Source organism: Podarcis vaucheri (genome assembly GCF_965113315.1).
Source record: "Podarcis vaucheri genome assembly, chromosome: 13".
NCBI classification, from domain to species: Eukaryota; Metazoa; Chordata; class Lepidosauria; order Squamata; family Lacertidae; genus Podarcis; species Podarcis vaucheri.
The window spans coordinates 33,277,422-33,293,687 of record NC_138751.1 but is presented as its reverse complement, the minus strand read 5'-3'; the positions used below and the strand labels follow the sequence as shown (position 1 = coordinate 33,293,687).

Here is a 16,266-nt window from a genome sequence, read left to right as displayed (position 1 = left end):
CAAAATTATGGAGGGCTGTAGGTCCTCCACCCCTGTCCTAAATGCATATACAGTGGTGCCTCGCAAGACGGAATTAATTCGTTCTGTGAGTTTTTTCGTCTTGCGGATTTTTCGTCTTGCGAAGCACGGTGTCGGAAAAGTTTTGGAAAAGCTTCAAAAATCACCAAAGTCTTCAAAAACCTCAAAAAAGGCTACCACACCGCGTGCTGTGAGTTGCTCCTCGAAGTCAAGTCGCAACTGTATTAACGGTTTTAAGAAAAAGGAAACAAACTTGCAAGACTTTTTCGTCTTGCGAAGCAAGCCCATAGGGAAATTCGTCTTGCGAAGCAACTCAAAAAACCAAAAACCCTTTCGTCTTGCGAGTTTTTCGTCTTGCGAGGTACCACTGTACTCCCTTCCCTGTCGTCATGACAATGCACAATGTTCTTTTTGTTTGCTTTTTGGGCATCCCCTTGGACAGTTCAATTGGAACACCACTGTCGTCTTCTTTCCCCACCATGGCCTAGAAATCTGGCAAATGAATAGCTTGTAGTCTGTTTTAATATATTTTTTTGTCTGTGTAAGAAGAGGTTTCTGGTGGTAGTTCTATGGGTCCACCTCCCTTGCCTAGCATGGCTTGCCCTTTGGCGGCTCCTGATTGAGAGGACTGCTGGAATGGAAATCCCACAGCACAGGGAGGACCAGGAACTATGGAGTGTTACTATGGAGTTGGATGTGGAGAGTTGGCCGGTTAAATCACCCTGACGTGTGGCGTTCTGATTTTTTAAAATTTCTGCGGAACACGCTTGATATGTTATTGTTCGCTCCATGGGGCAGAGACTTCTCTTTATAGTTGTTGTTACCCTTGCTCATATTATTCTGTCATATGCCATGCACACTGATGGTATTGTGTAAACAAACACAAACGCCACAATAATAGGCTGAGGTTTTTATAAAAAAAATCAAGCTTGAGCTTCAAGCTCCTCTGTTTCTTTGCTTCCTCCCCAATGAGCAAGAGTTCTGTTATTTCATGCATAAGCTAGAGTTGGCCAAATCTGGCCGTGACCCTGAGCTTCTCAGTGCTCAGGATGCAGGGAGCCAGGGGTGGGGGGCGCAGGGAGAAAGGAAAACCGTCCCCCATCTCTCTCTTTCTGGCAAGTGGGTGAGCGCTCCAGCTCTCAAATAAGTTCAGGAAGGAAGGAAGGAAATTGTATGTTCATGCTGTGATTTAGAAGAAATGCAGAGGATTTAAAAGAACATAACACCAGCAAGAACACTATCCCCCCTCCCCGGCGTGGACACTGAGATGGAGTCAGCTGGAGTGGGCTGGGTCACATAGGGGTGGGGTGGGGCAGAGATGGCCTGATACCTCAGAGCAGCTGCAGGGCTGTCTGTGCGGAATGAACACGAGGGAAGCTCTATTCTCTTTCTGTCTGCCTAGCTGTCAAGTCACAACCTAGTCTCTCTGATTTGCATCCATCTCATTCCCACCAGGCAGAATTTGCTGCCACTGCTGCCTCCTCCTCCTCCACTTCTCCCCATGTAATTAGTTTTCTCTGTACAGTCTCAGGGCTTTTCCCTTTCTGCTTCCGCCTGTTGTAGGAAGAGGAGTGTGGTATTCTAAGGCCAGTTGCTGTTTTCTCTCTGAGTGTGTGTGTGTGCGGAGATATCTGGCGTGCCCGGACTTGGAAATCCTCAATGTTTTGCCCATGATACATGAGACGAGAGACTTGAGACAGAGCAACATCTTGGATAAGGAGGAAAAAACAAAATACAAGCTAGCAGATTTCCTACTGAAGTTGTCGAGAGCAGTTGAGAAGAACGTCCACTGTCCAAAGAGTGTGGATGGAACCTAACCAGCCTGGCACCAGGAGTTAAAAGATCCAGTTTGAAATCTCTCTTTATTCACCTATCCCGAGTTTCTTCCGATCTGCCGGTTCTGTCACTTCAGCTTTGCTGCCTCTGTGCCAGGAATTTCCTCATCTGGGAGTGCAATGGTAGAAGAAGGCACGAGCCGGGGGGATCGGGCTCCCTGTGGTGGCGGGCCACGGGGACCCCCACGCCCTCCAGCCCCGCCGCACCATGGCATCTCAGTGGTGGGCAAAGCCGTGTGGAGCGTGGCACGAGCAGGGAAAGGCTGGCGCTTTGAGCGAGCTGTCGGCGTAGATTGCAGCTTGCCCGAACCCCGTTGCATCTGGTTGACGAGTTTGCGGAACGACAACACCGAATGGTGGGAGAAGCGGTGGCGCCGTGCCGGGGCAGGGATGGCTCGGCAGAAGTGCCGTGCACGACCCAGAATAGAGAGGAATTTCACGGTGAGAGAGCTATATTGCCTTCGTGTGTCTTGTTTGTGTGCATATGTATTCCCTTTCCAGGCAGCTCTGAAGGGAAGCTCTGATCAGGTCATTCCTTCTCAGCCTTGTTTCCCCAAATCTTTAAAATAGGGATGAATTGTGACCTGTCTTTTGGTGAAGTGGTTGGGAGAGTGACTTGAAAGGGAAGACTTCAGAATGTTTTACTGATGTTTGTGGTCTGCATGTTTCTCTTGCCTACTGGGACATTATTTGAGCCAGAGCTTAATGCATTCTCTGTGCATTTAGGAAATGAGAAGAAATAATAAAAAAGGGTAGCTTGAGCATGTGTGTGGAGTATTTTCCTTGCCAGTAACTGCAGCCAGCACTATCTGAAATTGGGGAGTGGAGCAGCTTTCAGGTCAAAACATGCACCTCCTGGGCAGACTTGAGAACTGGCACCTCATTTTAGAAATCAAGGGCTATTTAATTTCCACATCCCATGAACAATGATCCTAAATTTTCCTAGGGCGCATATATAACAGTGACTGTGGTTGTGCTGGTTTTCTTTTGTTTGCGAATGATTGTGTTGGCAAATGTGTTTGAACACCCATCCAACGTGGATCCCTAAATGGCAGGATCAGGACACCGTGGTGGGTGAGCAGGCTGCTAGCCAGCACGGATTTCAAGAGGGCAGATACCATGAAAAGAATTAATCATAGTCTCACCGTCTTGCCTGCCCTTGGGGATAGCTTGCTCACAGCATCCGTTTCCATGCTATGTAATATGGGAATACTTTACATAGCAACACCCTAATGACAAGTTACCTTCTTGGGTTGTTCCTCAATTAGATAAGGATTTCATTCTGCTTGTCACTTACTAGATCTTTAAGTAGCTTTGTGAGCCTGTAGGGTTAGAAAGTTGGACTTAAACCTGGGAAGTTTGGCACCAAATCTTTCCTTGAATACTGAGTTGCAAGCTGCCCAGAATCTTTCATTTGTGTGTGTGCATTTGTATCCTATTACAGTATTCTTTCTATAATTCTTTGTACCCTATTATTCTTGTGGGGCGGCTTATATAGGGGTGCTTGGAAGGAATAGTCACAGTCTCTTTGCAAGATATGTTTGAGTGAGAGGTACTGACTGGCTCACAATAGCTTCTTGAGTTTCATAGCTGAATGGGGATTGGAGCCTATATCCTAGCCTAGGTGTACACTGCATTTTTAAAGAATGGTAGCATTAAAGGCCTGTGCTCAGGCAATTCTCTTTATGATGCAAGATAAAGCTGAGTTCTGCAACCTGCGAAAGTTGCATGCCTTGAGAAAGTTTCCACAAGTGTGCATATAATTTGTTCAGCGGCGTGTTTGAAATATTTTGCATAAATTTATTCCAGTTATTGCTGGGAGGGGCAATGCATAGAAGCCCAGGTCCCAACCACTGAGAATCATTCTTCACCTTCTCCTTAGGCTTCTAAGAATTCACTAGTCATTGCCCAGCATATGTTCACAGCCAAGAGGGTCACTTGATGTTTCTTTGTTTTAAATGAAAGCTGAGATTCTCAGGAAGCTGGAGTCTTTGTTTCCCCCCTGTGTATAATTGTGTGTCTTACCTCCACAAGTTCCATACTCCACCTACTGCACATTAGAAAATATATGATTTTCCTCCCTCCCAATTAAGGGCTAGAGTTGTAAGTGTATCATTAAGTGGAGTCTTTTCGCTTAAAATAATGTCTTTAAAATAGTGCCTATCTCTACATGCTGCCTTTCTGCCAACATGCTCAGAAGTTTGCAGCTGTTGGAGACGTACGTCCAAAGCAGGGCCAGTGTCAGAAGTCAGCATCATTGGGCATCTGCCAAGGCCTGCCCCTTAGCAGAGAGCCCACTGCCAACCCCGAGCGCTCCCTGCCAACCCCTGCTGCTCCTCTTTGCCATCATTGTCTGTTCACCTGCTCTCTCCAAGCAGGTCAACAGTGACAGCAGCAAGGAGAAGTTGGAGTAACTTCCGTTCACCTTTCCCTTTCCTTTTAGACACAAGCTGACAGGGCAAATGAATGGGCAGCGCCAGTGATATGGGGCTACTTGGGGGAGAGCTGGGGCATCATAAGAGCATTAGAAGTGCACTGCTGGATCTAGTTCAGCATCCTGTTCTCACAGTGGTCAGCCATATGCCCATGGGAAGCCTGCCAGCAGGACCTGAGTGCAACAGCACTCTCCTCTCTTGGGTTCAGGGATTTGCTGCTGCCTCTGACAGTGGAGCTAGAACATAGCCCATCATGGCTAGCAGCCACTGGTGATAGACTTGTCCTCCAAGAATGTGTCTAATTCTGTTTTAAGTTTGTCCAACACAGTGACCATCAGGTCCATCACTACATCTTGGGGGAGCGAATTCCATATTTTATCTATGTGCAGTGTGAACAAAACCTGGAGCCAACACTTGATTCCAGGTGTTTATGCCTCTCTCCTTTTCCTTGGGAGATACTGCAGTTTTAGAAATGTGCTTCTAGAACCTATTAAAAGCAAATGATAAAAAGCAGATAAAACATTGTTCCTAATTAAGATCTGTTAACATTGGCCATCAAATGCCTGTCCAAAGGTTTCTGAAAAGGACTCGGTCTAGAACTGTTGCAAGTCATTAGGGGGAAAGACTTCTGTTCTGATAGGGCATATTTACACACACACACACACACAACCCCCCCCCACTGTGTTTAAAATATGGCATATGGTGGAAGAATCAAAGGAGGAGCTCTTGGAAATATATTAAACCCTACATGACTGAGAGGGAAGGGTGGTCCTAAGGGTTGTGTTGTATAATGTACAGTGGAACCTCGGGTTGCGAACGTGATCCGTGCAGGTGGCACGTTTGCAACCTGCAGCATTGCGTCTGCGCACGCTCATGATGCGATTCGGCGCTTCTGCACATGTGCAAAGTGCAATTTAGTCTTCTGCGCGAGCGCCGAAACCCAGAAGCAACCCGTTCCAGTATTTCTGGGTTTGGCGAGTCCGTAACCTGAAAAGGCGCAACCCGCAGTGTTCGCAACCTGAAGTATGACTGTATTCTGCTTCCGTGACTTAAGTTTTCAGATAATACGGGGGATCATTGAATTAATTATTCCCCCTTCCCACTCCCAAAAAACCTTATAAGATCTGCATACTTGCTTTTTCTGTTTATATGAAAACTCTGATTCTTAGAATACTCTGACACTTAGAATACACTGATACTTGGAACACAAAGTGTTGTAAATAATCTCTCACCTGGTTACCTTTATGCAGCAGGTAAAGCTTCCTTCCAGATAAATTTTGCAGTGGTTGATTCTCTTCTTCCCAGGCTCCCCTTAGGCCACAAAGATACTTGCGTATGTTATGCATATGGGCTAGTAAAATATTTTATAGGCTAGTAACTTTTGTGCATACACTGTTATTTGCATGTGTGTGTTTTGTAGGGTTTTTATTTTATTTTTTAAAAAGACATCCTATATCAGTTTACTAAGTTGATGGTAGCAGATGCTACCATCAAAGAGGGAGTTTAAAAAGGGGTAGGCTAGTCTTGCAAGGAAAGCTTAGGACATAACTAGGGAAGCTAGAATGATTTATTTATTTTAAACCATGCTTCTAAAGTGTGTGCATTGACCATTATAGAACACGTGAGCTCTCTATATATTAAGGGCAGTGGATGTTGATTGATTCTCTGTTATATAGCACCATCTATATACATGACCCTTTATAGAGGACAGGTCACTGCGCCAGCAGATTGACAGTCTAAACGTAAAGGATGCAACAGAGGAAAGAGATGAAAAGGGAGAGGCAAAATTAGGTGGATGTTTTAATATTTAAGTGTCTTATAAATCGGCCTGGCTTACATGTAATGCTAAGCCATGGTTTGTTTTGCTTAAGTGTGGTTTGTTTGTATGTCTGTATTGGTTCAAGCCAGCTAACTTTGAGCCAACAGACCAGATAGTGAAATCATGGTTTGAAATTGGCTTATGAATCTCAGCTTACATTAACCTCGGTACAGCTGCCATCCTGGGTGCTGATTGAATCCTGACCACTGGCCTTCTCCCTTAACTTCAGTTAGGGAACTTTTAAGCTTTTATCCTAAATTGGCTTGATCCTTGTCATATCTCTGGCACCTGAGGGTGTCTAGACTAATTCCTGCTCTTCGGTGGTTGCTGAGTTTGCCCTGTCAGTATTCTGGAAGAAAGCTTGGCTCCTTTACGTACGAGGAACTTCACTTATCATTGTTCTTGGGCTGTGGCAGGAAACCTGAGAGTTTACCCATATGTAACTGACCTTTTACCAGGCTGGATTGGGTTTATATATTAAACTGTCCTGGATTGGAGTGGGTCTTGCTTTTTCTGTTATGGAGAGAAAGAATAAAAATTTGGGGTAACTATCACCAAACGTTCATTTAAACAAAGGCAAACAGTGTTAGGCATTTTTGAAGGTGCTGTTTGGGAGGACATACTATAATCGGGGGTCGACAAGCTTTTTAGGCCCATGAGCGCGTTTGGAGCTGTAATGGACTCTGGTAACTTCTACCTCCCCTCACTTCATCAGCCCCCTCCCCTGCAGCTGTGAGACAGAACAAGAAGAAGCATGCATACACATATTTTGTTTTTCAAAGGGATCTGACCAAAAGTCGGATCTCATAGAGTTAGTTTGAGTATTGAAAAGCAGGTAGAGGTGAAAGAGGAAGTGGGAAAGAGTGTCACTCCTTCAGTGCCATATACTGTTCAAGGGGTGAGGGAATAGCCACTCCTCATGACAAAAGGTACACCAAGTGTGCGGGCAGGGGCCTCCGAGGCTTTGTGGACACTAGGGGAAAACTTCAGGGGCACCATTGTGCCTCTGGGCACCATGTTGGTGACTCCTGTACTGTTCACACGTGGTTTATATACTAGGGTAGGAACACAGGAAACAGTAGTATGCCATGCTAGATCATTGATCCATCTACTCAGACAGGCAGCTGCTCTCCAGGATTACAATCAATTGTCTATACCATCACTTTATCCTCATAACTGGTAGTGTCAAAGTGCATGCTTTTGTATTATTCAACGATCCCTGCCCCAAAATACATTCTCCACTCCCCCCCCCCCCCACTGGGAGGATCATGTATTTATTTAAAAGCATTTTAAACTGCTTAATATTTTTTTTAAAAATGTCTTTCAGTGATTTATACTATGCACAATATATAAATAAGAACAGTCACATCCTCTCCTGATTCAGATGAAACCGAGAAGTAGAACTGGGTGTCATCCGCATACTGATGACACCATGCCCCAGTTTTCGTAATGACTTCTCCCAGTGGCTTCATATAGATATCAAACAACATTGGGGGTTGTATAGTGCCCTGTGGCAACTCTTACCATAGCACAGCTGTCAGGGGGCAGACATAAAGCCCCCCAAAGCTATCCTCTGAACCTGGCCTGGTAGGTAGGTAGGAGAGCCACTGCAATACAGTGCTATGAGTTCACAGTTCATGGAGATGACCAGGAGCATACTGGGGTCAATGGTATTGAAAGCTGCCGAAAGATCAACCAAGAGCAACAGGGTTGTTCTCCCCCGTCCTCTCTCAAAGGAGGTCATCCCTCAGGGCAACCAAGGCCAATTCTGTCTCATGTTGTGTGAGGTCATGGGAGGATTATCCCAGCATCCTCTCTGGTTCTGCTTTTTAGAGAGAAAGTGATCATTGATTCTTTGGTAGACAGGGGCATTCTGGGAAGGGTCCTCACTCTGCTATTTTTTATGTGAGCTGAAATAGGAGCGCATATAGTCTTTTATTACAAGAAGCCTGTGTTCTTCCTTTTTCTTTTCTCAGTCAGATTAAAGAAGGTTAAACCGTTTGTTGATGTTTGTTGCTTGTTCTTGTGAAAATGGTTTGTATAGCTTTTGAATTTGTGGTGGGATTCATGCCAGGCAACATTACATACACATCCACTGTATAAACAACAACAACAAAACAAAAAACCTACCCTTCCCATATTTTACTTCAGTAAAGATTTGTTAGCAAAAGTTCTCCGGAGTCACTGTGAGATGGATGTGGAAACTCGAGCCATGAATACACAGAACCAGACCGCACTCTGAAGCAGCGTGGCGTTTAATACCAGTACTGAAAGCACTCCTTCTCTGAAAAAAAGTCCCCAAGCCACAGTTCTCTGAATTCCCCCTCCAGTATACCACTGGCACAAACATTTTAGTCTTACTTAGGAATTGCTTGAGTGAGAAGATTGCCTCGAGTGGCAAGGCAAGTGCTAGTAGAAATTTTTGTTGTGCTGATCACTTTCCTGTACAAGTGGTGCGGGGGTTCCTTTCCTGACCCCTGCGTGCATTGGCAGAGTGCACATAAACCCACCCTGTTCTGCCCCATTCTGCCTCACCCCTGCCCAGCCCCATTCCACACTGTTTTGGGGCCACTTCTGGGAGGAGGCAGTGTGCATGAATGTGCATGAATTGGACACACTTAAAATGGTTGGTGCCTGTACTTACGTGGGGTTGGGATGCATCTTGTGGGGAGCTGTAACAACTGTGGCCTGCTTCATGTGTTTTGGGTTTTTTTGCATGTCCCTGTATCATACATGCTATGTGTGTAAGGTTTAGTGCATTAGGAGCATGTATTTGTCACGGGTGCATGCCTCAGTAACTTAGTATTGGTTGAACCTGCTGGCTGGTCACTAAGGAAAGGGTATATGTTTGCACCTCCTAGCATGTGGTTGCACCCTTTTAGGAGTGCTTTGTGATATGTGCCCACATTAGACAAACATTTTAAAAATCATTATTGCTGTTGCCATTGCTTCTTCTTTGGCTCTCCTTTCCTCTAGTTTCTTCTAAATTGCCCAATATCCAATATCAAAACGGAGCAGAGATATCACTTAGGATACTCTGGAAAGCAGTCAGATATACTGATGCTTCTGTATAAGTCAGTAACAACAACAGCTGCCACCATCGGCATGTGTGCTATAGATGAGCACTAAAAACCTAACTACAGATTTAAGGGGTGGTGTGGAAGGATGGGGCACAGAAATCCTCTGCACTTTGCACTGTGTCTCTACTTCCTCTGCAAATCTTTTGTTTCCTGTTGTCCGGAGCTTCTGCCTTTCAGTACGAATGAATGAACAAGAGGCTGCCCGTGCAAAAAAAAAGTTTTAATCTGCGTGCTTGGCTTGCAGCGCATCCGCCGTCCCTTTCCGAGGGCCGCCGGGTCGCTTGACAATAGGAAGCAAACTGCCGAGCAGACAAAATGCATGCACATGGAGAATGACCTCGGGGCCAGGAAGAGAAAAGGGACATGGGGACTGAGGCAGGCGTAGGGCGGGTTGGAAGTATTATTATTATTATTATTTGGTCTGCATTTTTTTGAGCCCGGGGATCTACAAGAGGGTGAGTCAGTGCGGGCTGTGTTCCCAGGAGAGCCAAGTCAGGACAGCTCATTTGCAAAAATTGGGTGTTGTTTGGGGAAGGTGAGAGTGCGTTAAAGTAAACCTGCAGGTCAGGCCACTCGGATCGCTCTCGCTTGGGCTGCTGAACCAAGTGACCCAGTTCAGAATCAAGTGACCCAGTTCTTAAAACTATTCTGTTATTTATTTAATTATACTTTTATTCTACTTAATATGCAGGATTTCTAAGCGGTTTACACCAATTTTAGAGGGACATCTGTTTCAGTTCAAGAAAGCTCTGCTGGATCACACCAGTATCTTGTCCAGTATTAATTTTTTTACAGTGCCCAACCAAATGCATATGGGAGAGAGAGTAATATGCACATGCTTTTAGGGCAACAGTGGGCAAACTGTGGCCCTACAGGTGTTGTGGGCTCCCATCAGCCCCAGCCAGCATGGCCCAGTGGTCAGGGATGATAGTAGATCAGCAATGTTTGGAGGGCCACAGGTTCTGCCGTCCCTGTTTTAGGGTTTTAATTTTGATCATCTTCCTGACAGCTTTGCAAGATGCAGTGTAATCCTTCCCCATGTATCTCTCTCTGCACCCCTTTTCACTTGGCACAAGCTCAGTAAAATATATCAAATTCCTAAGTATTGGAAAACAAACTTCTAGTATCCAGTATTTAGGGGCCTGCCATGGGTAGGGATGGAGAAGAGAATTGTGAGGTGCCAGTCTCAACATTTTCAGATGCTTTGAATTTTGCACCTGCTTTTTCATCATCACCTTCCTCTCTTGTCTCCTTTTACCTGAAGCAGCTTCCCCATTCGTACTCCTCAGCCCTCTACCGTATCCTCCGGGGCCCTCTGCTTCACAAGCAAAGCCTGCCTCCTAGAACCCTCAGAGCAGCGCCTTGCCTGCTTTTTCACTGCTGCTTTAACTTCTTCCCCCTCACCTTCGCTGCTTCCTTTCAGTCCCTATCCTTCAATGTCTCGTTTTCTCCATTCAGGCTGTCAGCCCTACTGAGAAGGAACAGTGTTGCTAGAATGTTGGTGTCAGCACTGAGCTGTAGTCAGCTGCAGAAATGCAATCCCTGGCAAGATTTGGTATGGAGTTGGATGGTGCCCTGGAGCCGATCTCTAGGTGGGTCAGTCTGCGGTCAGGGATCAGGTGGAAGCCTAGGATCTGAGCCAAAGGGGAGCTTGGCACTAAGTTGCAGGAAGGGAGCGTGCAGAAGGGCAAGCAGACTGGGAAGAGAGAAGTTAGGCGGCAAGACAGGTGTGTCCGCTGGATCCTCCTCTAATAAGTTAGGAAGAGCCTAGCTGGTCTGTGCATTTTCCCTCATCTTTGAGAGTTGACTTGGGTTTGCCATCAGGAAGATGCTAACTGGAATGCCCCCTGATCCCGACAGAGAGTTGTGAGGCATCGGGTTCAAGTTTGTGCAGCTCGGATCAGAGCATCGGCCGCAATTCTCCAGTTCTGAAAGTGGGGATAATTTAAAAAATAATAAGTGGAGCCCTGAAGCTGACATCCTGTTCCAAATTGCACAATCCCAGAAAGCAAGTCCCAGTGACTTTAGTGGAACTTCCTTTTTCTCCAACCCCACCCCAAGTGTGTTCTTTCTGAAGTCTTGTGTGTCTTGCAAATGTGGGTGTGCCTTTTCATTTTTCTCTTGTTTTGACCAGCTGTCCCTCTCTGCCCCCCTTTTGCACCTGAGCGGCAGCCATAAAGGAACTCCAGGAGCTGATGTCAGAATCTATCTATCTATCGATCAATCCAAACAAAAAGATGCATAGGGAAGAGTTTATATTGGACTCTTCTCCCATCAATCAGAAAGCTGCATTGTAACTTGATCAGGACTTAGATTTATTTGAATCCACATAGAAAAGTGAATGATTTTAGGCTTTTGTTTCTGGACTTAATGGACCCCCTTTCCAGACCTGGATCTAATCCTGCATGTGTCTACTTCTTGTTTTAATAAACTTGGGCGTGTGCGGATGGTCTGTGAAGAGGTGTGTTTCCCATACAAGATGCATGTGGCTTCCTAATTATCTGATATGCAGGTGTCTGTTAACCATTCCAGCAGGGCATGATTTTCATTCACCTTTTAAGAACGAGATGTGAATATCCAGGGCTAGATTGAAACACAGCTGCAGTGTGTTGATGTGTGGCCCAGGACACACTGCTGTGCTACAGGTGACAACTGGGGTGCAGTTCTTCACTTAACGCACTGCAGCTTTGAGGCTGCATGGGTGGGGTGGGGGAGAGAGTAATGATTGCACAAAACTATGGATTGCACATAACTTCCAGTGTTGCCTTAGATGTCACAGGGGATCATGTGCCTTTTAGATTGCACACTGTGAACTCTTCCCTTGCGTCTGGTTCACACTTGAAATGCACACTTGTTTTTGAACTGTACCACTTCAGGGTCAAGGCAGGGGGAAATAGGGAGCTCATGCTCTATTATGCATGAACACCTGCACATAGAGAAGCAGCATGTTGGCTAAGAAGCTAGGCAAGGACCCTTCTTTCTCTGACATGCTGATTAGGGATGCACAGTTATGTGTGTATTTATATTTGAAGGAGGATTCTGTCATCCAAGCACCCATTTGCCAAATGAAACTTCTGAGGTCAGACAAAGATTAACCAAAAATCAGCTTTCAGTCACCTTGTTCTAGAGAATGGATATTGTCCCAAAGCATCTTTTGGAATCTCTGTGTGGTCAGACCATCCCTGTGCATGCCAATGTCTGATTATAGTACTGTGGAAGAAGCTACCTATTTCACCTGTGAACGTTGTGCATAGTCTTGGTTTAGATTGCTCTCTGTCTGAGCCTCAGTGTTTCATATCTGTGCAATGGGAGCAGTTAGCAATTCTTGTTTTGCTTATTTAAAAATTATTACTGTTCTTCCAAAAGGACTTTATCAGAAGAAAAGAAAAGGGTGGGGGAATATTGTATTGCAGATACTTACCACCGTTCCAGAAACTACAAATTATTTCTTTTATTTGCTAAAACATTTTTGCCAAGCTCTCAGGGTATTTGGCAAGCTCACAAGGCTCTGGTATCAGTATTAAATTCAAATGTCACCTGTCAGGACTGTTGTGTTATTGGGGAGATAAGGGTTGAAAAGCACCTTTCAGAAATTATTGCTATTGTAAATAAGGAAATCATAATAAGAAAGATTTCTCAGATTCCGATTCTGCTCAAGGGCATAGAGGAGTGTGAGACAGAGGCGTACTGGTACTTCCGGATTCTAATTCTGGCTTTGCCCACCATTCATTATGTGACGCATAGCAAATCATACACACCTGCTAAACCCTGCCTCAGTTTCACTATCAGGCTGTTTATTGGGCAATGTTGTATGAGCTGTGGGTAACTTAATTTGTTCTCTCTCTTTTTAAAACATTTGTTTATTGAGGTTTTCAACTGAGTATTGACAAAGCAGATAATGTAAGAAAAGGATAACATAAACTGAAATATAAATCAACACAGACATTCCTTTTGTGGGTGGCAGTATGGAAGTCAGTAGTTTATTTTGTTAAGCTTAAATTTCAACTCACTTTGTGTTCTTTTGAGAATAATAATAATAATAATAATAATAATAATAATAATTTATTATTTATACCCCGCCCATCTGGCTGGGTTTCCCCAGCCACTCTGGGCTGCTTCCAACAGAATATTAAAATACAATAGTCTATTAAACATTAATAGTTTCCCTAAACTCTGGGCTGGAGGTTGGGGCCACCCCTCTAAGTCCATGCATTAGTCTCACCAGGAGGAAATGACTGGTGTGTGTGTGTGTGTGTGCATTTTCAGGTTGCTGACTAGATAGTCAGCAAGTACATTGAAGTTTCTAAACGAAAAGGGCTTATAGGGAAAACCACACACAAAATCCATTCAAATGCATGACGTGTACATGTGCCAGGATAAACTCCAATTTTACCATGTGTTAGATAGTTCTCATGGAACGGCCTACACTGCATGCTCCCCCCCCCCTACACAGATACTTGTTGCATGCCAATTTCAGTGTTTCATGGTGGCCCTGAAACTAGTGGCACAGCAGCAGGTTGACTGTTGTTAAAACCTTACGCTTTTGTATGCTGCTGCCTACTTCATGACAGCCTAGTGCTGCTTCTTTTCCTGGCTCCTTCCTGAAACTGGTAAAATGAGTGACCCGTTGGCCTGGTAAATGGACATCTGACCCCAAACGTAGGAGAGGGAACAGGGTGTTCTATCCACATGGCGGAATGAGATGGTAGAACAGACTGTGTCACTTTTGCTTCTTTTGTTTTTTCTTTTAACTTGTAGGAAGTTTTCTACATTAGGGATTGTTTTAAAAAATGATACAGTCTGCTCAGGATTCTGCCACTTCATTCTTAGGTGTCACCCTGTGTTAATATTTGAGTAACAGAGGAGAACTCCCTGATAGCTGGCAGGAAAAAGTTGATGGGGTAGAAAGCTCAGGTGTGATAGAGTGGAGATGGGGGTCAACCTTTAATGATTGGCTGCACAACTGAAAGATGGAAAACTGGTGTGGAGGCCCACAGATAACTTGTTTCTGGGCTTCTTCTAATATCCATGTAACTAGTAATTATTCATAGCCTCCCTTCAGACGCATCATTTTCCTCTTTCCACTGGATTTGAGTGCCTTTGCGTATGTTCAGGTTACAGACTCCGCTAACCCAGGAATAGTATCTCGGGTTAAGAACTTTGCTTCAGGATGAGAACAGAAATCGCGCGGCGGCAGCGGGAGGCCCCATTAGCTAAAGTAGGATCTCAGGTTAAAAACAGTTTCAGGTTAAGAACGGACCTCCAGAGCGAATTAAGTTCTTAACCCAAGGTACCACTGTACTTATATAAGTATTTGCATTGGGGTACCTGATCCAATTCAAGGTGTAGTGCAGTTTTTACACTGGATGGTAGTCATCTTTCATAAAACTCAAGTGGGCTATCATAAGGAGAGTGAGAGGTTTAGAACAGTGAGATGGATGTGGAACGTATTAGAGAACAATTTGTATACACCTTGAGCCAGGAGAAATGAAAATTGAGGGGAGGACCTTAAGAGCAGCTTTCAAATATTTAAAAGCAATAAAGGAGACATAGGACAATTACTCTCTCTTACCCCTGAGGGCAGAGGAGGAAAAAAAGAACAGGAATGTACAGGAAGAACAGGAAGTTAAATCTAGGTTAAACTGAACATACCCTTTTATGCAAGATGATGAGTTGGTATGGTTGCTTTTCATTCCGGGTCAGAGGTGGGGTGTGATTGCCTGGCCCCGTGCTATAATTGTGAACCAAATACTAAAAGCTTGCAGCTGCTAGTTGCCCACAAGCCTCCCTAGCTATTAGTTGACCTGCTGTGATGTCGTGCTGAGGAAACAGTTAATCCCAGTCAGTGACTTGTGTTGATGGAGAGAAGGAAAGTCCTTTTAGATCTAAGGACAGGAGAGAATTGGGATTTGGAATCCAGAGACCATCTTGGAAAACTCAGGCTTGAACTGTTGGTTGTTCAACTTAGGCAGAGGGAAGTTGTCGAAAGTGAAAATGCAGTTTGAATTTGTGAATTGTCTCCCTTTGCATGTTTACTGTGCATAAAATTAGCATGGATTCTGTGTCTAAAAGCTGAAATCTGTGACTTGACTAAAGTTGTCAAGCAAATTTGCACATATTTGCTTGTTTTGGCATAATTTTCCTTTTGTGGTTCATTGGGGGAGACAATGCAGATCACCCAAGCTCCATTTCCTGAACACTGCAAGTCTTGGGGAGCTTCCCTCTGGTTCCCAACACCAGGTGCTACCTGTGTCTGAGCTGATCCTGAGAGCCAGAAGTGTTATCAGCCTACTGCTCTGAATCTTCAGAAAACTGACCTTGCTTCAAGTAGAAGCGCCTACGTTTAATGCATCGCAGCGTGTCAACCAATTAAAAATGGCTAGCTGGCAAACTTTTGTACTAGCTCACCTGCCCACATATACTTGTGCTTGTCCCTCTTAATATGAACCAGATCCTATGATGTTCATCTTGTGGTGAAGTGGCACTGGGTTCCATCACACATCATTTCTGCAGTTGACACTTCACATCCAACAATCTCATGAGGCGAAATGGGAAAATAGTGTTGGGTGGGGAGCAATTTTGAGCAGGCATATTGAAAGAAAGTGTTAAGCTGCTCGTCCTCCTCCCCCTGGTCTTCTTCTCTCTGTTTCAGCCTTCTAAGGCTGCATTTATTATTTTTACACACACACACACACACACACGTGTATATGTTAAGAGGAAGAGTCACAAAAATTCCCACCATGCTCATCTTGACCCTAAATATGTAGCAGGCCAGATGTTGTGGCAGGATACAGCTAGGATGATCCTGGACCTTTAATAGGAGAATGTAGGGAGCTCTTCCTGGGTTGAGTTCCTACCCAGTCTCATTTCTCATGTGATGTTGGGTGGCCCACGGAGCCAGCTGAGTCCAGTTTCCCAACACTGATCTACACCTACTCAGCAGCCTGTAAGATCCCACTACTGTTTCCTCTCTCCTTAAAAAAAAAAATACTTTCCTGTTTTCCCCTTCCAAAGCAACAGCAGTACAGCACCTGAATTTTAACACCCTGGGCAGCTTGCGGAGTTTCTTAGGCCCGTGA

The 16,266-nt window shown here is 44.8% G+C and overlaps 1 protein-coding gene across 4 annotated transcripts in view; it reads left to right on the top strand.

The window, feature by feature from the left end:
* ARHGAP23 (Rho GTPase activating protein 23) overlaps positions 1–16,266 on the top strand; it is a 180,547-nt gene that overhangs the window by 84,959 nt on the left and 79,322 nt on the right. Inside the window, exon 1 of one of the 4 annotated variants that reach the window (XM_082197157.1) lies at positions 1,412–2,294. The exons of the other annotated variants lie outside the window; for them this stretch is intronic. Within the exon in view, the coding sequence (XP_082053283.1) occupies positions 1,974–2,294 (321 nt within the window). The 5' untranslated portion in view covers positions 1,412–1,973. Of the gene's footprint in view, positions 1–1,411; positions 2,295–16,266 lie in introns of those variants that run through there. 4 annotated transcript variants of the gene reach the window in all.